At 37.1% G+C, this 27,371-nt stretch overlaps 1 protein-coding gene across 1 annotated transcript in view; it reads left to right on the top strand.

Moving 5' to 3' along the window:
* Nucleotides 1-13,119, top strand: part of LOC127983482 (mannosyl-oligosaccharide 1,2-alpha-mannosidase IA) — a 108,144-nt gene extending 95,025 nt beyond the window's left edge. Inside the window, exons 9-12 of the mRNA XM_052585687.1 lie at nt 1,865-2,084; nt 5,160-5,332; nt 6,130-6,245; nt 10,127-13,119. Of these exons, the coding sequence (XP_052441647.1) occupies nt 1,865-2,084; nt 5,160-5,332; nt 6,130-6,245; nt 10,127-10,253 (636 nt within the window). The 3' untranslated portion in view covers nt 10,254-13,119. The remainder of the gene's footprint in view (nt 1-1,864; nt 2,085-5,159; nt 5,333-6,129; nt 6,246-10,126) is intronic.
* The last annotated feature ends 14,252 nt before the right edge of the window (nt 13,120-27,371 follow it).

Genomic DNA, 27,371 nt, shown 5'->3' with positions numbered 1-27,371 from the left:
TGTTCTGCTGGAGCCGTCCGTGAGAGCTTTGGAAAGCTGCTGCAGACTGATTGTTACAGACCACAAACTCAATCCTCACTTTCATTAGAGAGGACCATCTCAACCTGCCTAAGATAATGCTGTCCCTCTGGCCGTCTGTCTGGGTGCCTCCCTGGGGTGACTTGAACACACACACACTTTGGACTCCAGGCCAATCATCCAGAAAAAGAAAAGTGTGTTATGTCGGTCACCTTCAGAGAAGGTTTACAGCACGGCCGTTCTGTCCATCATTTTACCCAGGCATTCATTACAGCTACAGAGAGCTCTTTATCAGGCCTTTAACTCTCTCTCTGTACAGCCTGATTTACACTAATTTATCTCACTAACCATGGATGGGCCGCTCAATCATCTCCTTTTATCCACACCTCTCAGCTGTGGCATTCGATTATTTGCACCATTGGGGAAAAATAAGGACATTACGGCAACGACCGGTTGACGTATCGCAGCAGATTGAGATCCGTTTGTTAGAGCAATGCTAAATACTCAAGTGTTCATTGTTGTTGCAAACAGTGTTGGGCAAGCTGTTTTGCAACTGGCTTTCTGAGCTACAAACTAGCATTCAGATCTCTTATTTGACTTTCCTATATGTCTCTAGTTATGGTAAGCTTGGAAAAAGTATACAGATCCTCATCATAAGGTCATCTGATTATTTTTATTTTTATAAATATTATTCAAACCATTAAAAAATATTCATTATATATTGTTTAAACGATTTATATATATATATATATATATATATATATATATATATATATATATATATATATATATATAAATGTTTTCTTCTTTACATACTGCTGTAGTATTTCTTACTATATTTTCAGCACAGATGATTTTTAATCGCTTTACTTTAACAATAAAAGCAGCACTGATTTCAATTCATTTTTACTTTCATTACTTTTTAGTTCTACAAATGGTTTTTCTACAGAATATTTGAGGTGGTCCTGAACTTTAAGGCTTAGTTTTGATGAAAATACCATACCTTACAGTAGTGATTTATGTTTCCCCGTTCTGCGGCAGGAGAGAGTTTATCAGTAGCTGCGGTTTCATGTATCACTCCACACTCTTTTTCTTTTGTTTAATAAAATAATTAGAACTCAAATCAATATTTTATGTCCATTGATATGTACATTGGCACAGGAGTAATACACAGGATAATGAACAGTCGTGATCGCTGTATAAACTCTTCAGAGTAATACAAGATCCATAATCAGAGAGTGCATTCTAGGAGAAGATGTTTGATTATTTTCTCCTCTTACTCTGTTATACAATTAGACAAAACAAGCATCCATGCTGCTACTTGTTGCCTACATCAGTGCATTATCAGTGCAAATAAAAAAAAAGCTATGTTTGTGCTGTAACTACTTTCAGTTTCTCCAAAACACTGGTGCCATATTTATGATGAAATAGAAGAACAAAGAGAGTGAAATAAGAAAAAAAGAGCATCAAGCACACTTGACTTTGGTCTCAAGTTTTCCATTCAAATGCACAGAGGCATTTTTTCCAGGCAGATAAGGATCTCATTTCCCATGTGTGTGACGCTTCTGTAAATACACAACACTGGCACACACGGCTGTGACCCTGATCTCTGCTATGATCTAACTTACTTCGGGCCTTGAACTGTTCAGATGACGCTTTTGAGAGACTGAAATCACTCCGAAGCCTTGAATGTCTCTCTTTGTGTTAGGCAAACAAAACAACTGCAAATAAGGACAAAGTTCCTTTTAACCCACACAGTGTGAATAAATAACCACAGAGAGAAGAAATTGATGTTAAATAACCATTTAAAGTGATCTCTTGTTTTCATTCTCTGTTCTGTGCGCAGGCGATTGAGAAGAATTTGATCCGTAAGTCAAGCGGAGGGTTGACGTATATCGCTGAATGGAAAGGTGGACTCCTGGAACATAAGATGGGTCACCTGACCTGCTTCGCCGGTGGTATGATCGCTTTAGGGGCGGACGGAGGCCCTGATGATAAGACGGGTCATCAGATGGAACTGGCGGCTGAGATCGCCCGCACGTGTCATGAGTCTTACGCCCGAACAAGTGAGTGGGAGAACTGCTTTGAAAATGGTGAAACAAAAATTTTAAACATTTCCAGCAATAAATAAACGAATGTAAAAATAAATTAAATTAATATATAAATATGTATATTAAAACATTATATAGTTATTGTTAGAAAATTAAATAGAAAATTCTTTATAGAAAATTCTTTAAAGAACATTTAGCCTATTTTTGTACCATTGTATTTTCTATTTTTTACCCCTCGCCAGCCAATTCAGATTCAATGTGTGTATAAATTTATATATATATATATATATTAGGGGTGTAACGATACACCAATGGCACGGTTCGGTTCGGTTTACGATTTTGGAGCCACGGTTCGGTCCGGTTCGGTTCGGTTTGCTGTGGTGGCAGGGTTCATGTTCTTTAGCATTGCTGGTAAAAGGACAATAGATTATAGCAACAAAATAACTTGTCTTTTTCTTTATTAACTTTGGCTTCACATTTTTAGTGCAGTCAGCATACCTGAGTAAACAAAATTTTAATAAATACTTCCAATGTAGACTAGTCAGAATAAAACATTTATCTCTGTAGTGCAGTCAGCTTATCCGAGTAAACTAAAATTAAATATATTATAAATAAAATGTATATCTTTCACCATTGATATGGAGACATTTGATATGACAAACATTACAAGGTGCAGGAGTGCCTGGCTCCACTGGAACTAACTTTCCAAACAGTTCAGAGATTGGTGCCTGTTTTGCTGGAGAATCATCACTGCTGGATGCCACATCTAACTGCTCCTCTGAGACCAATTTTCACGTCCAAGTTCAGACGCGGGCCAGGCCTACCGCCTGTTTTATACTTCTCCTTACTTTTATATTTTAGACATCCATTAATAAGTGATAAAACAAAATTGCCGCGCTGGTGGAAACAACGCGAGGCCGCGCTACTGTGACTGTGAAGAGCGACTCGACGGAGTTTAGTGTCCCGCAGCAGCAGCGCAGCTGAACAGTTCTGCGTTCAAATACACGCAATAGGCTCAAGCTTGCCGCAAAGCACCGGCAAAAGTAATTACCATAAATGTGACTGGTAAATATTAGGGAGATATTTGAATTATCTACTAATAAACTAGTGTTTTCTAAGTCTGTGTTGCAAGGATGAAGTTGCCTGTCTCGCGATTTCCTCATTAGATGCGCCGAGATCTTCACAGATTATGATTACAATGAGTTTTTGTTTTAGATTTGTTTTATTTCGTTAAGTAGTCATTTACAGCTTTCTATAGATATATTTATTATGTCTGTGAGGCATGTTACGTTTTCACTGAGTGTCGGCTCATTTTTGTATGAGTTATGAATAAAATCCGTCATTCTAAACAGCGGAAAACGGCTGCATATCTAGTGCCATGAAAACACCTATTACCTATGTAATTGTTTGAGCACGGTCCGAGTTAGCTTGTAGCTTCATTCTGAAGGCAGTGGGAAAAGTTTCCTGTTTTTGAGGCTTCTTACGTGTGTCGCTAATATTAATGTTGGGGTGATGTCTCCGATGCGCTTGCATATTAGACGTGTTTCCTGTCGTATAAGTAAGTTTTGAGAAACAGTTACGACAGATTGTGTGTGCTTTGTCTACGACACAAATTCCATTCCTGTACTCCACTGGAAAACCAAAATGTTCCCACACAAAAGACTTAAATGTGTCTGTGGGATCTGCAATATCAGCCGGAGCAGCCATCCTGCGTATGCAGTAGTAACCGAGTGTGACGCTCACTCCCAAGTCACGTGACATGACATGCACTTGGAAAACAGTAACTTTGGAATATAATATTTAGAACAGCGTTTAAAAAGCTCGTATTAGTTGTTACCAATGCAATTTAATCAAATGTATGGAAATAAAATTGAATAAATTAATAGATTAGTTAGTAAGAGATAAGTGACATTAACATCAACAATGGGCAGCAGGAGGCGTGAAAGTACCGCGGTACACCACGAGAGTTCCGCGATTCGTATCGTGGGTGGTGTATCGCGATCTTTCGGTTCGATTTGTGATATCGTTACACCCCTAATATATATATATATATATATATATATATATATATATGTGTCAAGATGATTTTTGGTAATGAAAAGGAGATTAGTGTATTTTTTTTATTATTCAGTTTATTTATTTATTTTCATTTATTAGTTTAGCAGAAGCTTTTATGCAAAACAAAAGACCAGCAAATAAGGAGAGCAAGTTATTTATCATAATATGCAATAACACAGTAAAATTCTAACTTATTTACTTCTTTAAATAATAATAAGATGAAAACTAAATAATTTACTTAAATTGGTAAATATGTGAATTATAGTTTTAAAGCTGTTTTTGCAGAACATTTTTCGTGTTTGTTTGACATGCCTGCGGAGTATGTCATATGTTTTTGCACATCAGTGCTGTGATTGGTTACTTTACTAGACAAGTTGCTTGTTTTGCTCACTCTGTTCAGTGCCAGTGCCATGATTTAGGCAAGGCAATTTATTTCTAAAGCATGATTAAAAACAACAAGTTGACCAATGTGCTTTACAGATTCTAAAAAGAAAAAAATAAGCAAACAACATATACACAGAAAACATTTCACAAATAAAAACATATCACTGAATAGCTTTTAGCAAAAAAGCCTGGGAGAATAAATTAGTTTTTAAAAGGGACTTAAATGACGCCAATGTGGAGGCAGTTCTTATCTGTAAAGGTAAACTATTCCAAAGCCTTGGGGCCACTGCTGCAATTTAATACAGATCCTAGTGAGAATTATTAAATCCTCACCTGAAAGTGAACTGTTCTCTCAATAATAGTCACATGGCCAATGTAGAGACTCCCTAAATCCATTGCTGTGAACCCTGAACTCACACACACACACAAATCCCTTGTTAAACACACACATACACCGTTATCACTGGCCTGTTCATAATGCGTAGGTATTTTTAGCGGCCGCAGATTATCAAAGGTCCAGATTATGCCATAGCCCTTAATCCACCACATCGAAATAGTGTTTCTCTTGATCTCAGGAACAATGTAATCCCATAATCCCTTGTCAACACCAACGTTTATGCGATGAATTTGACAGCATGTGTGTTTCAGGTATGAAGCTGGGTCCTGAGGCCTTCCGTTTCGACGGCGGAGTTGAAGCCATCGCCACGCGGCAAAACGAGAAGTACTTCATCCTGAGGCCGGAGGTCATCGAGACGTACATGTACATGTGGAGGTTCACCCACGACCCCAAATACAGACAGTGGGGCTGGGAGGCGGTGCAGGTCAGAACTGTCGCATCACTAATTGCATAACGCCACCAGTATGTGACTGGTAAACACGTCGCCATATTAGGTTACCAGGATGTAGGCCAGACTGAGTCACAGCGAGGCTTTATCCCTGCCCTCAGACGCTCCCTGCACTTCAGCGCAGCAGGATTAGAGACAATGGAGACCGCCAGGATCTCACATCCTTGTAATTGTATCATAATGACTTCAGATTGCCATTGTGATGTGTCTATCCCTTCAGGCGACACATCACATCTCTTCCTCCCTCGCTCTCCCTCCGCCATCTATTCCTCTCTCAGAAAAATGTGTCGGCTCAACACTCACTCAATGAAAAGCTTGATTCTTTGCTCCAAAAACGACTTTATCAAGTCTTCATTATCTTAAAATGTCCCTTTTCACACTCTTTTCAAATAAGTAAATATGTTTGTCATAATGTCATGTCATGGTTTGGTATTCAAACAAATTCCTAAACCTTGAGTATTAAACTTTAGCACATAAACTGTCCCACACAGTTTTTAATCATGAGACTCCTTGAGGGGATCTGTGCTGTTAATTTTCTGTGTGTTTGGACATACCATTTAACTGAAAATCATAAAGGCTAAGGAGTAGCCCAAGACTTTAGTCTTAAGAGACTAGAATATCCTAAAGCGAGAGTGGGCAGCTCTCACCCAGTAAGCACCTTTGCATCGGTGTCCTGTCTCTGAAAATTAAAAGCAGGCTACATGACGCTTGCTAGAAATGTGTAAAACTATTACATTGATACTGACAGGTACATTTGTATCTCTGAATTCCAGGCTCTGGAGAAGTACTGCAGGGTGGAAGGGGGTTACAGTGGAGTGAGAGACGTCTACGCTAACACTCCCAACCATGATGACGTGCAGCAGAGCTTCTACCTGGCTGAAACACTCAAGTGAGTACAACATTTTCGTTACAGTTGTACATAGTTACCGTATTTTCCGGACTATAAGTCACACTTTTTCTCATAGTTTGGCTGGTCCTGCGACTTATAGTCAGGTGCGACTTATTTATCTAAATTAATTTGACGTGAACCAAGAGAAATTAACTAAGACAAATGACTCTATGCTGCATAGAGCGCCCTCTCGCGGCTGGAGACGGTAATGTTTTCTCTTGGTTCTTGGTTCTAAATAAACTTATAGTCCAGTGCGATTTATGTTTTTTCCTCATCATGACGTATTTTTGGACTGATGCGACTTATACTCAGGTGCGACTTATAGTCCGAAAAATACGGTATAATTATGATTTATTTTTTTATTTTTTATTTATACTAATTTTTGGGAGGTTTGGACAAGATATGTATTCACTTTTATTAATTGCTGGTATCAAAATAATTTTTATTTAAATAGAATCAAATGTAATCTTGTATCTAGTATTAATCTTGGCAATGTCCACTATCAATCAGTCAAGCGTACTTCTTTCCCTTTGAAGAACTTTTATTCTGTTGATACTTTAAAAAAAATGTTTTTAATCAAGTAAACCTAAAATGTTTTTTAGAAAATATTATCTTGAACACGTTTTATTTTTGATTAACAAAACATAGCTTTTGCCATAAATATAGCCATAGAAGCTGAAATGGCGTTACTGATATTGTTCATTTTTCCCAACATTAAATAGTACTAGAAAGAAGGAAATACTACTGTATTTATGTACTATGGCAACTGTAATTGAAATGTTAATGTGTGTTGAATGAATGCTGATCCACATAAAATAGTTTTATTATTGTAATTTGTAAAATTGCATTAATGAGAGTCATCAGTCAGAATAATGAGGGGGAACAGTTTGAGAATTTGGGAAACTGTGCTTAATTGTCATAAAAATGATGTTACAGTGCAAGACAACAAATGATTAATGGTCTTCATTTTCTATACGCAAAATGTTATGTAGGCTATGTCTTTTGTCCTTGGGGTAAAATGAGCTTGTAAACCCTGATTACTGAGATCGAGTCAGATCAGTGAGCCAGTCAGATTGGAGCTTCCGACTTTCACAAAGCTCTTGCCCTTTGGTTTGCAATATATAGTCATGTTAAGAGAATGAGACTAGCTTATGATTCTGCAATGACTGACTAAAAGGAGAGGAGAGCTCTTCACTCTTCAGAATGCATGAATAGAGCCATATTTCTGTCATAGCAAGAATCGTCAAGGTGAAGTGATTGAGACACAAGACTGTGACAGTTGGAACTCATTCACAGACATCCCTATCACACAGCATTCATCATTAAAGACACAGATAACTGAAAGGAATGAATAAAGAAAGAGTCAATTACTTTGTCAGGGCCCAAAATGAAGAGCTGGGGAATCAGTGAGATTGCTGTACTCTTCTGTATCCTGTATCCCAGCTCTTCAATCCTCTCATTTGATTTTGTTTAAGAGGAAATCACAGCTCGAGTCTCATCCTGCCACGCCAGACAGCGGCTCTCCATTTCTCCTGCCTTTAATACTCTGGAGGAGCGCTTGCACTTTGGCCAGGAGTGCAGTGCACACAATTGAGCACAGAAAAGACTTAGCAATTCTTTGAGAGAGCGAGGGAGAGAAAGAGAGAGAGCTGTGTGCATCCAGAACCCCCTGCTTTCAACTTTTGCCACTCTGGTTGTTTCTCATTCTGTTGTTGCTTCTGGCTTGCGTTTACTGCTTTTGCACAGTAAGTGTGTATTAAGTAATGATTCTTCTTTAGAGCCAGACTGTCTGGCGGGCTGAAGGATCAGAGTTTCCTGTTCATAGAAATGCTCTCAATGTGTTTGTGGGCATGACTGTGCTCTTTAACATGCTCACTTCAGCCCAAGACATCTGCTCTGCTCCAGATGCTGAACCATTACAAAATACATAAAAAATTTGATTATCATTTAGTCTCCCGCATGCCTTCCAAACATTAATGACTTTCTTTCCTCTGTGGAAAAGAAGGTATTTCAAAGAATCTTTTTTTTTTTTTTTTTTTTTATACAATGGGGTCAAAAACAAATTGCATGAATATATGTATTAAAAGGAACATCATTAAAAATATATAAATGCATGTTTAAAGCTGAAAAGCATATCATATGTACTCATATATGAAGTAGGTCTTACGATGTAAAGTGTTTTGCATTTTTAAACTTTATCTTTAAAATAAATAGCGTGCTATCATAAATATAAATCAGCTCTCTAATACAGCATCTGCCATCAAAAATCCATATTGGTTGACCACTAGATAAAACCCAGTGATTCTTTTTGTCCTGTTTTGATATTCTTTTCTTCTTTTTTGATTCCATATTTTGTGGCTTTGCATATTAAAACCATGACACACCTCCATTCAACTATATCCTTCATTAAATATGGCCCGAGATAAAATATAAAAGTGGTTATCAGCTTGATGGTTGTCGGGTCCATTTCACTTGCAGATGCAGTTATGACCTCTGTTATTTTTATTTGCCATTCACTTTCCAGTTTCTTTCTAACCCAAAATTGAAGGTCTGAAGATCATACTTTCTGCAGAAAGAGGCCAGGTGCGATTTAGGAGTGGGTTATCCAATGGACACACATGATTTAGCTTTAACTCTGGAGGCCTGAGGTCAACAGCTTATATTTTCAGAAGGGCAGCGGAGAAGATGGCCTTTCATCAGCGAATCTCCAACCGATGCATGTCTGTTCAGAGAGGAAACCGAGAGGGAGGGAGGGTTAGAAACCGTATTATCAAGGTCACAACTTCATCAGGAAACAGGCATCAGCAATGCCATCTCCAGCTAAAGTTTATAGACTGTAATTTTTACGAGTGTCATCCAGCCTACCAAATAAAGATGTGCCTTCTAACCTGTGGGGGATTTTTTTCCCCGTCCTTGGCTGCAGGTTTTGAATTGTGGTCTTTGTTTGTAAAGCAGTGTCCTTTAGCTGTGGCTGTCGGCCACAAGTTGCTGCTCTCAGCCAAAGGAAGTGAAATCTTTAGACCTTTTGTAGTTTGTATTCTTCACCCCCCATTTACGTTGTTGATGTTGTCTTGGCAGTCTTTTGCTTGGCAGAGACAGCTGTACTTCATCAGCCCTTGGGAGATGTTCATGTTTTGTTAACGAAGTAAACATTCAGATTTTAAGAGGTAGATCTATTTATGTGGATTGCCATTAATTGAGATAATTAGTGGTGTTTGTGTTAGTACTGTTTTGCATACTAAGTATTAAACTTTGGCACGAAACAAGCAAACAGTGCATACAGGTATTACTAGCATACTGGCTGTTTATTAGTACTTCTAAAGCACATATTCTACATGACCATATACTACATCCCTAATCCTACCCAGAACCTAAACTTAACAACTACCTTACTAAACAGTAATATTGAGTTTGAGTCATAGTCATAGTTAATACAGTAGTTAGCGAGAACTGGACCTCAAAATAAAGTGAGACTGTGTTTCTGTAGATGCACAGCAGTTCTGCATGGGCTTTGTTTTAAACTATTTTTATTTGCAAAAATCAAAAAAATTAACAATTAACTTTGTGTTTATTCATCTTTTGTATAAAATCAGTATTGCAGTCTGAATCGTGTGGATATTTGAGAAGAGAAGCACTCTTGCTCAACTAAACATGACGTTGCTAAACTAAAAACCCATAAAACTAAACTAATTTGGGTGAACCCTGACCATTCATATTGTGAAAAGTAATAAAATCTGTACTGTAATTATTTGCCTCTCATAAACCTGATGTTAATTCTTATAATTCATGTTCATAATCATGTTTTTCAGATCTCTTACAGGCAATCTCACTGTGATTAACTATATGGTAAAATGCCCTTGAAACATCTTTTTTTTTTTCAGGTATCTGTATCTTTTGTTCTCCGACGATGACCATTTGCCCTTCGAACACTGGGTGTTCAACACGGAGGCCCATCCTCTTCCCGTCATTAAGAAACAGAATGTAGAAATAGCAAACCATCTCAAGTAATCTTCATCCAACCCCAAAGCGCCACCGAGACGTCATTTTCTGGACCTGCTTTAACAGTGGACAAGAGCTATGGACACAAAACCCCTGTGGCTGGCGAGTTCCTGTCCTTTGGGAATTTTCTGGAATTTCATGTGTTTCTCCACAGCCGTCTCGCCTCTTCCGTCTCTTCTCGGGATTCTGCATGCTGCCCCGTTCCCTCTCTCTGTCCTTGACACTATGGACACGTCTCTGAGCCTCAGAGACACAGAAGGACGATATTTCCTCTGTGAGGAGACCAGACCAGTTCATTTTCCATCGTACTTGCCCTCTCACACATGTTATAAAGCCATAGGTAATTCAGATTTCATCTGCATCCTTGTGTTTTTTGCATCATGTGTGTTTACAGGAGCGGAGATGAGAGACATCCACTGAACTTTGCTGTTTCTTGCTGTCTGTTTCTTTCGGGATGAGGTTTGGTTTGGTGTTTTGAGGCTTTATTCGACAGCAAGGTAGTGAAACCAAGTCCACTAGTGCCTTTTAGTCTTACTGATCATTTTAGTCAAGTTTTAATAGCAACACTCGATTTATTTTCGCTGTGACCGAAGGTATCTTCCTACAGGCCTACAGCCCTCTTACCCTCGTGATGGATGTAGGAATCAGTCGTTTATCGTTCATTCCTCTACATTTGTAAGCTTACTTTGTTTCATAAAATGTGTACAAAATGTGTTTTGATTGTTTACTTAATCAACGGAGGCAGAGAATTTTATCCTAGACATGTAAAATAAAGTACTTTGTGTTAATTTATTACTCAAGACATAGGGTTTTTGTCATTTTTCAGTGTGAAGAGCAGGGAAACTATGGAGCCCATAAAGGAGACATGATAACAGGAAAAAATATGATGAGAGGGAAAAATTACATTTCAATGCTTTTGCATTCCCTTGCAAAACTAATGCTTTTCCCCTAGAAACTTAGTGTTCAAAGTTTCGCGAGCAAGGAACGTTTCTCGGTAATACAAAAAAAAGTTTGAGTGAAGGCAAAAGTTTTGCGAAAAACTTTGGGCAACAGTTTCTTTGTGGAATGCAGAAGTTGTGCATGTGCAAACAGAAGTTTTATGAGTTGATGCAAAAGTTCCTCTGTGGAATTCTGAAGTTTTTGTAAACGAAAGCAAAAGTTTCACTGCGGAATGCAGGTTTGCAATCAAACTCAAAAAATTCCCTAGTGAATGCGAAAGTTTCTCTGTGGTATGCAAAACTTTTTGTGAGCGAATGCAGAAGTTTTGCGAACAGGCACAAAAGTTAACAGGCGAACACAAAACTTTTGCAAGCAAACACATTTTTCCGGGGGAATACAAAGTTTTGTGAATTAACGAAGGTTTTGCGAAGTTTCTTAAAGTAACAAACATATTTGTGAGTGAACCCAAAAGTTTCTTGAGAGAATGCAAAGATTTTGTGAGAACACATAAGCACTGAAATATATATTTTTTTTTCTCCCATGTAATCGCCATGTCCCTTTATGAGCTCTGTAGTAAACCGCGATGATGCTGCTTGAATCCATTGGAAAAGTGTTTTATTAGGACAACACGGGCAGCATCAGTCAAAAAGGGGAATGAATATATTTGTATGAATGTACCACCAAATGTGAATTGAACATACTTTGGCCTAGTTGTTGTGATCTATCATTTTATCTGTTTGTGCATTCGTTTGATTTATCATGAAAGCACAAAGTTGTGAATATATAAAAATATAAATCAGTATATTTGGGTTCTCCATGAAGAAAATAATAGGAATATTACTGTAGGACAACGTGACAGCACAAATGAGGAATTTCAGTGAAAAAAAGATGCAAAACAATGAAAGCAAATCAGTCCATGGCACTGGATACAATACACACACTCACAAAAGAATCGCATACACTACATAACATAACCACATTCCAATTCATGGAAGAATAGACCAATTCCCATGTTATTAGTATGTTTTGGGAATTTGAGACATCAAATTTGAGGTTGGTGGAGTAGGGCTTATGCTACCGTCTACATTTAGACATGGTTCCCAAAACTTCTCAAAACTAAACTACCCTGCTTAACTAGCATGGTGTGGCGCCTAGGTGAAAATAAATACCTCGCAGAGATTCCTCTCTTGAGGCCAGCGACTGCAACGCTTGACATGGTATTTCTCCGCTGTATGTGTGCTGACGAACAGCGTACTGTCAGAGTTAGGAGTCACAATATATGAAAGTACCATCATCTCGAGGGAGGCCCGTCTTAAAACACTGTGACACTGTAGATAAGACATCACGCTCACTGTATTCATGATACTGCGAATCTAAATGATGTTTAGCACTGCTTAGCGCGGACTAGCGATTTGTGCTGTCTCTTTAGTGAAAGTGATTCCTCAAGCTGTGACTGAGAATCCTGCAGCGACTCTTAAGTGACGTTCAGGAGCAGATGTTTCCTCGCATCTGGTTGCGATACGCAGAATAGGAGATGTGCTTTTCAGATTAAGAATTTGTTGTTTAGATATTGTGTTGATGATCTTGCATAGAAAATGCCTTTTTTGTGTGTGTGATTCTTGTCATTTATTCCTTCATGAGACAACCTCAGAAATGTAACTGTACAATATTGCTGATAATCATTCCATTGCACATAGTCTGATTTCATTTTTTTCTTTAATATATATGCAATTAATTTTGTGGGAAAGTTTGGTTTTATTATTGTTTCTTTAATTTGTTTTTTTAATTGTACATATCTCATTCTGGCAAAATGCCAGCCATCATTTATATAAATCTTATGATCTGATGTAATAAATTATATTAAAGAGCAGCAAAGGTTTTTGATAAACTATATTTGTTACACTTAAATTGTGAATAAAACGATCTTTTAATAAAATGTTGAGTTGTTGTTTTATTAAATGGGGATATTTTTTTATTGAAATTTTTTTATCGAAATTTATCAACAGATTATTCATTTTACAGTAAATCATTAGACAGCGGATCAGTAGCCTATCTATCTATCTATATCTGTCTGTAGTACTATTGTTCTGTATCATTCTATCGATCATACTTTTATTAGCATTCTGTCCTTTTTTTTTTTTTTTTTTGCAGTTTAGAATTTTTTTTTTTTTTACAACTGGAACAGTTAGACGACTGTATATTAAAGGGGTCATATGATGTTGATGTAAAGAACATTATGTTGTGTATTTGGCGTAAGGCAATGCGTTTATGCAGTTTAAGGTTAAAAAAAAACACATTATTTTCCACATAATATACATTATTGTTGCTTCTTTACGCCCCGCCTTTCTGAAATGCGACGATTTTTACAAAGCTCATGGTTCTGAAAAGCGAGGAGTATGCTGATTGGCCAGCTATCCAGTTCATTGTGATTGGCCGAATACTTCAAGCGTGTGACGGAAATGTGTCTCCCCTTAACATATCGTGATGGCGTCTCCCAGCACAACCAGACAAAACCAATAAAACCCATTATAAATTAGACATTTGTTGCATCCACTGGGGACATAATTACTGACTATTTTTAGGTATACAGTATTTTATTTGTACACATTGTGTTGCATATCGCACTGAACAACAAAAACAATAACTAATCTACACTGCTTAAAACTCGCGTTTGAATCACTGGCAAATTTTAAAATATAAAACGTACTTACAGGCTGTGAGTCAGAAGCGCCTCGTCCTTGCAAAGTGGGAACTGCCTCATTTTACAGGACAGCCTTTGATCACAGACTCATTGTAGGCTAGTAGTCTGCAGGTTCAGGAAACAGTCCTCCTTAAAATGTGTCACACACTGCAAAGTGAGGCAGCTGAAGTGGAAGAGGAAGAAAGTAAAAATATAAGGTGAATTAAAAATGATACAGGTTAACATGAAAATGAATAGCAAATGGAGACCGAAAAGAAATCGGAACAGATTTACTGTTCACTCAGAACATTAGAGGAAATGATGTCACCTGGTGTCACAAGGCATAATAAAGCTGTTCAGCCACAATTCCAATTTGTAGGCTGACACAAAAAGCTAATTAGCCATGGGTTCCCTCCAGAACTTCCAATGGGTTTTAAGAATAGCTTAGATAAATAATAATAATAATAAAATGATATATTCTGCATGTTGCATAAGCATACGTTAATTATTTTTACAAAACGGTTCTCTTCAAATAATATTAACCACAGACCTTATTTTCCTGTCATGAATGATACAGAGCTTTGTTAGTTGTTTTTATGTTAACACTTCACATTACAGTGTTCACGTTACACTTGTTGGACAATGAATCAAATTAATTACAACAGCAATGTGTAATTGCAAGCTGCTCCACAAACTAATTGCATATTAAGAACATGATGTTCTTTAGTATTTCTCATTAATCACTTTATTACTTACATGGTAACATGAACACTAATGTTAAGTATGATTGCCTTTCTTTTTTTTTCTGTTTCTGTTTCTGTTTCAGTTGTTAGACTTGCTCTGTATTTCTGCAAAAACAAACCACTCATCACAGAACCAAGTCCGAATCTTATGACAGGTGATGTGAGCGGCACGAGGCCTGAGGTGTACAGGAGATCACAGGTTGCAGCTGTGTTCCAGCGCTGAGTGTTTATAGAAGCACAACAAACGCAGGAAATGACAATCTGGTCTAGCTTTCATTACGTCTCTCACGCCAGAGGAGAAATCTGAATGGAGGGCATTGTTCTTTTCTGTGACACAGCAAAGGACAAATATTACAGCACTACAGGCAGTCGCTTCCTTCACCGTTTGTCTTATTCATACACTGAAAATATAGAAAAATAATAGAAATAAAATATAGAAATAAAATATAGAAAATATACACGTGAATCATTACCCTACTTTTTTTATATATATTGGATGAATGAAAAAAAAAAATCTTTGAAGTTCTTCAATTAGGGGCTTTACTTTAACTCGGTATCCCAGCCAAATTTGGTTGCATAATTTTTTCTTAAGACAAAAAGTATGATGGTGGCCATTAATTCTCCATAAAGTAGCATAACATGAATGTATTAATCCACCAAACAGCTATCAAATCTCTCTATATAAATAATGTTTAAAAGCAATTTAAAAGAAACCGTTCACCCCAAAATGACAATTCTGTCATCATGGACTCAATCTCATGTTCGATGTCTGTAAAAGTTCCCCGCATTCTTTAGAATATTTTATATTGCATTCAGGAGAAGAAAGATTTGGCCTACAAGAGCAATAACATAAAAACTATGATATCTCTAATCTGTAAAGGTCATGTATGTAAGTTTTTGACTCTACTAAAGCATAAAAATACCATATGTTTGCAGATATTTAAGAAACATACTAAGTTAACATACTTGTTTATCTGAAAAACAATGCTACAGTCAGTTGTTCTCCTTTGAAAATGTGCATTCCAGACCTGAATGTCGTTCTCTGTTTTGGTTTGTGAAACCCGCCCACTGCCAGTTTACCCAACTGTATTTCAGCAACCCAAGTTGCCAGTTGGCGAAAAACACAGCTTATTAAATTTCATCAAAACACCTAAAAATAGATGCAGAATTATTTGTTATAATCTCAATAAAAATGTTTACTAAACTTGGGCTATTGTTGTTTACTTAGAATATATATATATATTTTGTTTGCGACTCGGTTGATTCAGATCGGCACTTCGGAGCCTGTTCGCGACTCCGTTGGTTCAGATCGGCACTTCGTAGCCTGTTCGCGACTCGGTTGATTTAGATCGGCACTTCGGAGCCTGTTCGCGACTCGGTTGATTTAGATCGGCACTTCGGAGCCTGTTCGCGACTCGGTTGATTCAGATCGGGACATCGGAGCATGTTCGCGACTCGGTTGATTCAGATCGGCACTTCGGAGCCTGTTCGCGACTCGGTTTATTCAGATCGGCACTTCGGAGCCTGTTCGCGACTCGGTTGATTCAGATCGGGACTTCGGAGCATGTTCGCGACTCGGTTGATTCAGATCGGCACTTCGGAGCCTGTTCGCGACTCGGTTGATTCAGATCGGCACTTCGGAGCCTGTTCGCGACTCGGTTGATTCAGATCGGCACTTCGGAGCATGTTCGCGACTCAGTTGATTCAGATCGGGACTTCGTAGCATGTTTGAGATTTTTTTTTAATTCAGATCTGGACATCGAAGCAGGAAGTGTTTGTCAAACAGTTAATTGGTGATAAATGAGTATTTGGACTTGAGGCTTTTTTTTTACCTGTCGATTCAGCATGTACATGGACCCACAGACAAAGGTGGACACACTCTAGACGGGTGTGCCAGGTAGGGTGACCACCCGTCCCGCGTAGCGCGTGCGCGCACAGCGTTTGAAGCCCAATACATGTGTCCCACAAAATGAGACTGTGTAACACATAATCAATGCTTACTCAAAAAAAGTTGGTCGCTATATCTGGAGTCACCAACCCGTCGATCGCGGAGATTTTTCAAAATCTGAGAAAAAAAGGTGCGAGCCTCCGGTGCGAGTTGGGAGGTGCGAGCCTCCGCTGACTGCGCGCGCAGATCCCGAAACAGATGAGACATTTATACTTGACACAACTGTTTTAGACTGAAAACCAGACCATACAACTGATTTAGACGCGGGTTTTAACATTGCTTGTCAATTTAACATTGCTTGTCCTTAAATTTACATTTTATTTTCATTCCACACATTCTTTTCATTTCATAGGCTATTGCTTTTCTTTTACAGTTTTTCTTTTCATTTCACATAACTTTTCTTTTACTCTTTTAGTGAGTTGTTGTACAAATTTGTTGCAGACTTTGCATTCTTTAAAAAAGTAAATTCGCTGTCCCATTTATCACGGTATTTACACATGGGTTTTGGTTTTTTGGCAGGTGTGCCTTCACTATCTATCGTAGCATCCATCATCCGTCTCTGTTTTTTCTTTTGTTGTTGTTTTTCCCGAGTTATAACTCATGTCATCTGACCTCTCGCGACAGGCTACTAAAGGTGGCAGTTATCGCGAGACTAGTGACAGAGCTCAGATTGGGAATGTTTTTTTATTATTATTTTATTAATAACGCAGGTTAAAATTAAAAAATTAAAATACGGGATATTTACGGGAAAATACTAATACGGGAGGTCGGCGGGAAAGAAGGGTAAAATACGTGACTTTCCCGGCCAAAACGGGATACTTGACAGGTATGGCCAGAGGCAGGGAGTTTGCGCGCGCAGTGAGAAGATTTGTGCATGCGCTCATCCGAAGCGCGCAAACCTGCGCCTCGGCACGCGCGCAAATATAAGATATATTGAGCAACTACAATTCATTTTAATCCTATAATTATATATTATAATTTATTTAAAGTGAATAAATTTTAATGAAAAATAAACAAAATGAAATAGCTAAAGTTCAAAATTATCGTATTTGGAAGAAAATTATTACATTTAACAATTAACTACATTTTTACACGACCTGCAAATTAACACTAGGAGTATGGTTGGACGGAAGCAGTGTGACAAAAATATACTATCCCATAATTTTGCAAAGTAATCTGACAATAAATGTGGCACACCCAGATTTTCATATGCACACCCAGAGTCTCTTTTCTGCCTACGCTACTGCTGTAAATATATTTATTTATGTTTTTATTATTATTATCCTCTTAAAATGTAAACAAGTATAAATAACAGCATCAACACAGTGTGACTTAGTGGTTCTGGCTAAGGCAGTTAACTCAAATCACACTTCACAGAACAGTAAATTACCCACACATTTAGAAAAATTGCAAAAAACAGTTTTTCTCTTATTCTTTTTAATGCAACTCAAAATGGTCTTATTTCTTTTTCAATATCTCTTGCTTCAAAGCATGTTAAAGTAAACAACCAATAAACAACCAAAAATAAACCATCTCATGAATCAATACACCATATAGGACACCATCAAGGGACCGTTTGTCTTTCAACTGAGTGAGAATAATACAATAATACCCTGGTCAATGACTCAAGTCAACCTCAATAAATATTCAAAAAATAACATTACTTCGGTGCATCAAGTCCATAAGTGAACCAAACATAACCCATCAACTCATATCACATTCATTCATATACATAAGGTTCGTTCAACAGTTCTGACGACCCTTCTGAATGCTTGTGTTCTTAAATGCTTGTGTTCTTAAATGAAGGGTTTAAAGTGGAAATGATTGATGTTTGTGTGTGTGTGTGTGTGTGTGTGTGTGTGTGAGGTAGATGTCCAGTAGACCCATCTTTTTCGAGAGTCATTGATGATTAATTAGCTTAGTGGAGATAATGAACTTTTCAAGGCCTACCTGGAGTCCAGTGCACAATCAGGGGATTTGCAGTCCAGCCAAAACACCACAAACTCACTCAAAGTTACAGCGTTCCAATCCAACGTAGTTCAAGTGTCATTATGGTCATTATACGCTAGGTAGTATCGCTCTTGTAACATGAACGAGCAGTGAATGGTCATGAAAATTGAGAAACATTTAGATGTTCCCCAAATACCTAAACTAGGAAACCACTGAGACTGGAGACTGGAGAATAATCATGGATGTCTTGAAAATAAAAGCTATGTGCTCTTATTTTTACACTCAGCTGGTTTTGACTACCAAGCGCGATAGAGTGTGCAAACAGGTCAAAGGAACTTCATCTCAGTGGTTGCGATTTATGTTAAGTCATGTTTGGTTAGGGCATTGTGTCATGCGAAATATATGCTGTCATGCTGCTGTTTATTTTCAAATGTTACCCCAATATTACTGTTTCACAAACATTGTATTTATACGCGTTACGTTTATGGTGCAACACAAATATTTCATAGCAACTTTGCAACGCAAGTACGGAGACATAACGGAAATATAAAAAATATTGATAAATAAAATAACAGGAGAGTTTCAAGGTGGCTTATTGGAACACTAGTGTGCAAACTTTTTTCCTACCACATGACATGCTAACATGGTTGTCAGCTTTAAATTTTGCAATGCAAATATTGAGATGAAAATAACAGTACGTGATCTGCGCAGAAAGTAATTCATGTGATGTTATGAAAAGAGGGACTCTCTATAAAGAAGACATATTTTAGTACAGGATATTCATGTTATACAGTTTCAATAATTTATCATTCAAATCCACATTGTAAATATTTACTTTTGCAGCTGTTTCATGATGGCCTGTTTTGATCAGAGACAGACTTTCTGATTGATTGGTTGATTGTACTCCCACCATTTCTTCTCCAGGGGTGTAGTTTTCACTTTATCTTTGGGGAAAACTTGTTTCTGTTAACTTATTGATTCCTCCCACTGGTTTATTTTTAAGGGAAGATTTATTTTTTTATTTTTTTTTATTAAAAACATGGTTGTTATCATACCAAATCATTCCCAGAAAGCATCATGAAAATGAATGTTAGCTTCTCAGTGATGGATTTCTGTATGGCTATAAGGGCTTGTAGACATGTAAATATGTCTAACTGTAGTGTTTTGCTGGCGGTGGGTGACCTGTGGATCATCGCACATTAAGTATGCACACTCTCCAGGGACTTAATGATGCAGGAGGTGAAGATGAAATGGAAAGATGAGAGGCTTGTCAGAGTGGCTGTGCTGGTAAACGCTTGTCAGCAGGAACTGCTGCTCCTGCTGTCTGGCCTGCTGCGTGACACGTTGGACTTCGTTCATGAATGTTCTCGCTGTCTGCAAGAAGAAAGATCAGTCCCTTTCTGAAATTAACCTCCCAGACATGGATCCCAGTTCTGAATTTAAATACCAAAACCTCATTAAAACATATTGCTCAATCATTCAGGTCAAGGAATTCATTATCTGCACGCTTTAGAATACATTTATGATTTGTTTTATATCACTTTTTTATGTTTTATTTATTAGTGCTGCTTGATAAGGCTAATGTGTTTGGAAGCCCATTTCTGCCACAGAATACTTTTTTTTTAAGAGGTATAGCAGCTTTCTCACAAAATCTGACTTTCTTCCCCCTTAGTTTATATCTCACAATTCAGATTTCAATTTATTTATTTATTTTTAAGAATTACAAGATATGAACTGAGATATCTGACCAACTTTCTTGCAATACCAATTTAACATTTATGAGATTATGAGATTATTTAAAAAATGAATTTAGATTTTAAACTTTGGTGTGTAACTAACCCCAACTTATTTTCCTTGCTTACTGAAAGTAGGATTTTCACCTGACAGATACCATGCAAAAAGACACGTGAGGAGAATATTACAAGCTAAGTATCTGTACATGTATTTTGAGATGTTGTATAAAATGTATGTTGATTATTACTACTTTATTTTTTTTAAGATGACATGCCCAAAAGCTATTGTAGAATTTGACCAATTTTTAAATACATGTATAAAAAAGTAATGTGACTGAATAATTCTCTTAACGCTGCATTATCATTTCTAATGGATAATTTTCTGTTGAACAAAATTCCTACAGAAGCTTCAACCTCCACTTTAATTTAGGTGAATTTATAATTTTTTCACAATATTGTTTAGCATATACATGAAGTTGCAGCTTTTATGAAAACATGAATATGGTGGTTTTAACTTGAGCCTAATAGAACTAATTTATTATTATTGATTTTTTTGTGAATGCTTAGTGAGAAGGAACATACTGTATAAAGCACTTACATTACATTTCTTCTAGTCTTTAAAATAAGAACCAACATTTTAACCTTTCTGGGGTTACTTGGTTCATCATCTTCCTTTCAGAAAAGGCTTTTCCCATTTTAAAGAATCTCTTAAAGTGATGGAAACACACAGGAAGCCACGCAAGCTGTGGACATTTAATTCTTGTCCAGCTCAGAGCCATGACACTGCTGACCCTCACATACAGACCCTCAGTGCATCACTGTGACCTCACACAAGGACATCCCGTGTTAGGCTTTAGGACACGCTGCTAATTTTAATGTGAAACCATATAATCAGACTCCCTGCCTACAGCCCAGCTGCCATGTCAAATCAAAGTCAGCTCTGTCATTTCGTGAAAAATTTCCATCTAGCCAAAAATGATAACAGGAAACGCCTCCAAAAAATGTCTCTCATCTCATAATAGGTTAAAATTGCTGGTCTCAAAGCTCGGGGCTGACAGAGAGCTCCGGCATTGTCAGTAAAAATGATAAGAGGTGAGAGCATGTGATGAACTGTGGGGTTCATTGTGAATGAGAATGAATTTGTTCTCCCGAACTGCCTGTTGGACACAAACTCCAGCCTTCTGATTGGTTGACATCTTCTTTAGTTTGAATTAACCTTTAGCGAGCGATCTGTCCCCATCGCTGTTCTTCACAATGGCGGTTAATGTCATCCTCTCTGAGACGGTGCCACTTGCAGAATAATGAACATGAAGTGTGGAGTTTCTAAATCATGCATGCATGCGACGTCACGCCAGGGCCGCCCAGTGACCTTTCTGAAGAGTCCAAAGCAAGCATCTAATTGAAACCCCCCTTTCTTTACCTAATCATCAAGTTGATGAATTTAATATCTTTTATTCAGGCTTTCAACGGGTCACAAGCACAAATGCCCTTAACTGTCTAAAATGATTCAGAACTCTAGTAGCGTTCTCTGGACCTCTTCTCTATATACAGGCCTGCTATTATTACTTTCCCATTTAGCTGCCACCTTTTATCTAGCACTACTTGACCTGCTCTTATTGTAGGAACAATAAAGGTCTATGGCCGGTATGTGAGCTTTTTAGTACAGTTATGTTTTGCAATATTGCAATGTTTTGCACTGAATGTTATCATATCCCAACACAACCATGTTTAAATTGGTATAATTAGCAGGATGATTTCCACTGGCTATGTATTATTTTTTTTTTATATATATAATTGTACAAAAAATTGTATAATTATCTCTCTTTAAAATATGAAATAATATGATTTAAATAAAATAAATACTATAATAGTATATAAATAATCCTAAAATAACACTGTTTTATGGTGGGCCCTGTAAAACTGAACCTAATCCTGATTGTTGAGCGGTGAAAAACTGAAATCTCATGTTGCAGTTTAAAAAGTCATTATTTTTCCAAGTGCATTTGGGAACGTGAATAGTGCAGATATGACACACTTCACCTTTGACCTTTAATGGATAGAATTCTTCTTACAGTACATGATGAATAGTAATGTCCTAGACATAGTGTTTTACTGTGGCTTTTTAAATTGCTGTAGGAGCTAACAGCCATGTTTTTATCTTTAAATCTGAGAGCCTTCTATATTTTACAGTGCGAAAGCTGACTTCGGTTGAACTCTGACTTTAAATTGGGGCCACCAGGATGCCAAGCTTCCTGTCCGACTGTAATTACCATGCCAGTATCACCTAGCAGGCCACCCTGATTGGGTCTTTGTGCCAGTGCCAATTATAAAGACAAATTACCGCTTGTCTGTGTGGTAATGGTACATAATCACAGACCTCCAATGACCAGCTAATATCACTTTGCTTTTTAAAGCTTTAGTCGGAAACAGTCGAACATGTAAAGCAACCTTTTTCTAGCTATAAATCTGTTGTAACTATTTAAAGGCTCAGATAATGTAGTAAAAATAACTAAACGGTCTTAAAGCCTGTTCATTTGTGTGATACAAAAATATACTGGCATTGGTGGCACCAGGATCTTTCTCTGATTGTTGTTGCTCCTGTGCGTGCGCTTGGCGTTCATGATGATCTGCTTAGTTCATGATACATAAAAAAGGATGGAAAGACAGAGAGATCGAATTAAAAAGGACAGCCGAGCATGACAATGCTTCTGTATTTACACAAACATGCTTGCATGCTGTGCCAAAGCAATTCGTTTTTTTCCATTTTAAAGCTGATTAAATGAATTAAGGGAAATTAGGGGACAAAAACACTGAAAATATGCCAAAACCTTGCTCTTATCTCTGAGTCGGCAGTGCTGAGACTTAATGTAAATGTTGATGGGGAAAAAATGCTGTTTTAGAATTAGAGACCGAGGCGAGGGGTCAGATTTTGAGGGAATATGTGGTGATGCATGCACAAAAAAGAAAAAAAAAACCTTTTGATTTGATTATGATTTTAGTTGGAAAACTAAAGTTAGATAACTTGTTTGATTGCAATGGATTTGCATTGCCTGCTTAATCTGAAGAGAATTCTGAGTGTTCGAGAAAAAAAAAAAAAAAAGTGCTTTTGAGGGAAATGGCAAAAAACTGGGGAGTTTTTGGATGGGTTGGACTAAGTTTTTTGGCAAATGACATAATTGTAAGCTTTTTTGTATGTCATGGAGGTAACTGGTTGAACATTTTGATTTAAAAAAAAGGACAATAAAAATGAATATTTGTCTAAGCATTTTACATGTTCATGTAAATACCTTGTGTTTTGTACTTGTATTTGTGGGATTATTATTTATTATGTCATTTAAATAGTTATTAATTATGACCCTTATTTTGCACATGCTCTGAAAAATTGTGATTATATCACTTTTCTTTTTTCTTCTGCTGTCTATAGTTGATATAATTGAAACAAATCCAGTTCATCTAGATTCAACTTCAAATGTATTAAAATTAAGTGTCCAGTTGATGACGTTATCATATATTTTAAGTGCTGATTCTCTCATAAGTAATTATAATAGATGAGATTTGCTTTTTGCTTTTTTTTTATCTATTCAGTCTACCACATAGTTAAAAACCAAAAAAAATCAGAAATTGCTAGTAAACTTCACAAGAAATGGCAAATAACATTGATCTAAATGTAACATTTTGAAGTGAAACAGTATTTCTTTGTAAAGCATACTCCAATAATGATTGTTTTATTTTGTTCGGAAAATAATTTTTACAGTGAGGTCGTTTCTAATTCTACCACACATATACATGGATGTAGGTTTGTGGGGCCCTAAAATAAAGCATGGACCCTCTCTGGTGTAAAAACTGCCACAGCATAATTTGAGCTTGCTTGTAGTTCAGAACTTGAAAACTGTAATCCTTTACACTCATTGTAGATCTGCTTTTAAACTAGTTTTGTCCCCCACAGCATCAGCAGACAAGAAATGTGTTCACTCATATTCAACTAGATATCATTTAGCATTAGCATTAACAGTGTGAAATGTGAATCTGACACTTTTTTTCTCTGTCCCTCCTGGGAAAGATGGACTTGTGTCTTTATGATTGTAATTGAATGTTTTCACAACAGCTAGCAGCGGTTTGTTGACCGAGAAGTGATTTTGTCACAGCTGATGATCCACTTTTTCACCACAGCGAGGGGCAGGGGATGATGGGTAATTCATCGTACTGTATCAAAGTTCATTTAGCTGTTAAGCAAGATTGTTTGTGATAATAATTAAACTTGCCTAGAAACTTTTTAGGTTTTGTGAATTGGAAACCTGCATCTTCTATATTCAAGTGGTGTTGCTTTAAAATAACCTCCATCATGGGGTATAGAAACCGATGCATAATGCATTATTCACACTGGCCCGATTACATTGCGTCTAGCATACCTAAATCATAATGAAGTTGATGGCCATCTATTTGACCATGTCTGAAAACTAATTGGCTCATGTAATTAGTCCCACTTGAATCATAAGTATATTCATCAAAGCTCATTCATTCCCAGGATCTTTAGAAAAGCATCAGATAGCCGAAGCGTGGGCTCAAAGAGCATCTCAGCTCGCAGCCTTTTTGGAAATCGAGATGGGATTGTGTAGCAAGGTTTAAGCTCACTTTAGTGAAGGATGTTGCTTTGAGAATTATGTTCGGTTGAAAAGAGTGATGCTAATTTCTGTACGGACTTCTGTAAAGGACTCTTGATGACATGGATCAAACTTGATGTGGGAAGAAAGGAAGTAGATCAGAATGAATAACATGATTGGATATCTCTCACTTTCTTCTTTATCGCTGCTTCTTCTGGCTGCAGGAAGTAGAAGACGTTTTGAATGGTAAAAAAGATAAATTGGTGAACATAGTAAACAAAAACGTGCCTTAACTTGTGACATTGCATGGTTGAATTGTTCTAATAGGATATTACATTACTGCTGCCCTTTAAGAAAGAATTAAACAAATGTTGTTCTTGTGATTTATTCTGCGTGGAAAGCAAGCTCAGGAACAAATTACTTAATCCAAAGGCTTTTGAGAAAGAAACGCATTGCGTTTGCCACACTGCGCTCTTCATAACCCACTGTCACGAATGGATGAAGTTCACACTCTCAGCACAAACTTTTGATTACTTTCTGTAAGGTGTTTAAAACTTTAATCAGTTCCAGAAAATAAGGAACTGACTGCAGGGTTGATAAAATGTAACTTAAATTCGACAAGGTGCTTGGTTTCTTTTGCCGTCATTCTGGTTGCTGGTTTTACATGGTTTTAGTTGGTAATTTATGCTCTTAAACAAGATTATTCTTCTATCGTTTATATTATATTATATTATATTATATTATATTATATTATATTATATTATATTATATTATATTATATTATATTATATTATATTATATTATATTATTTCTGAACGTAGAATTTCAAGCATTTATTCATATATCAAAATACCATCTATATTTTTAGGATAACGTACTGTATATAGTTAGTTGACAATAATAAATTCATTATTTAAAATGACTAATTCAACAGGTTTCAGGAAATTAGTTTATGTGTAGTTGAGTCTCTGGACCATTTTTTTTTTCTTTATTTATTATTAGAAATATTCTATAAATAAACACAAAAGTGCCTGAAAATGCAAAGTTAATCTTGTTGAACACACTTCCAAAAGACAATGTTGTCCAAAATTATAGTTAGCATTCACATTAATGAGGCAACAGGTGTGCAAAAAAATATGATTTAACTGAACCATGAAAAGAAAAATCAACAAATATATGCATACATCTTCATATAATCATTGCATTATATTATGTTGCTCAATTAAAGGAAAAATTAACAGGAAAGAAACGGAATGAAGACATTCAATTCAATCTAGGACAAGGTCACGGTGATCGGCAACTGTTTAAAATTCTGCTTCTAGCTGTTTTGTCTCACTCTCTTACTGTGAGTCTCACACTCAAGGGATCAGCTCAGAGACGGCGTGTAATGAGGTATGAAGCAGGCAGACTGTTCCATATACACGTACCCATAAAACCCGACCACTTCCACGTCTAATGCATTCGATGGACACTCGCTGTGATTTGCAGCCAGAGAAAGTTTCAAGCGGACTGATGACATTTCTGTGACATTCTGCCACTCGTCTCCTCCGGAGACCTCCCGGTACACAGAAAAGTGGGTTAATGCTAATATCAGAGAGTGATCTGATGAAACCAAGAAAGCTAACTGTGAAAGTGGGTCGTGAAGTTCTGGTATTGATGATGTTCTCTGGGTCTAAGGTTAGGCATTTGGGTTTTTAAATTAGGAGTAGATGCACTTTCTGCGTTGGGATGCCAAGAGACCGAACACTTGAAGGTGTGACTTCAAACCGTATGTATAAGGAGACCAATATTCTATGATCTTGACCCAATATTTTGTTCCCTGGCCCAAAGTAGAGGTCCGGGACCTCGTTATGAGAGTCTGCATTTAGATATTTGCAGCCAACCGATGCAACAAATTTGTGAAGTGTCCGACAATTCTTTTAGCAATTAGCAATATCTCGCTACTTAAGGCTTTAATGGTTTTAAATGATTTCAACTCAATGGGCCTCGCTCATGTGGGCAGTGGCTGTCATGGGATACTGCAACTTGAACTGTTTTAAATAACCGCGTGATGACAGAGGCCTATTCAGTTGCCACCACCTAATAAAATTAATTTGTTACGTACTTGTAATCTGTTACTCTCCAGCATGACCGTCTCCATGACAACTTGAGATTTAATTAATATCTGTTGATGGCTCAACAGCATAGAGGCAGTCGAATGAGTGCACTCACAATGATCGCCTTGCTCCAGTCAGACAGGAAGGTTTGTGTTTGTCGTCAGGGAAGCAGACAAACGCAGGTGTGAGATCTCTCAAAAAGACGGAAGAGAGACATTGAGATAATAATAATGTTAATTAAAGAGAAATCACCAGAAGAACTTATATGACACAAATCTGAATGCTGAGAGTTCAGTTAAAAACTCAGTAAAGCCGTTTGGATTGCAATTGGATTGTTGGTGTTATTCACAAGCAAAAACCTTTCATTCACATTTCATTTTAAATATAAATAAATATAGTTCATTTGGTGACTTTTTCTCTACATGAATAATGCAAAT

Source organism: Carassius gibelio, chromosome B20 (assembly GCF_023724105.1).
Source record: "Carassius gibelio isolate Cgi1373 ecotype wild population from Czech Republic chromosome B20, carGib1.2-hapl.c, whole genome shotgun sequence".
Taxonomy (NCBI): domain Eukaryota; kingdom Metazoa; phylum Chordata; class Actinopteri; order Cypriniformes; family Cyprinidae; genus Carassius; species Carassius gibelio.
The sequence above is the reverse complement of the archived record's forward strand: the minus strand, read 5'-3'. Positions and strand labels throughout refer to the sequence as shown.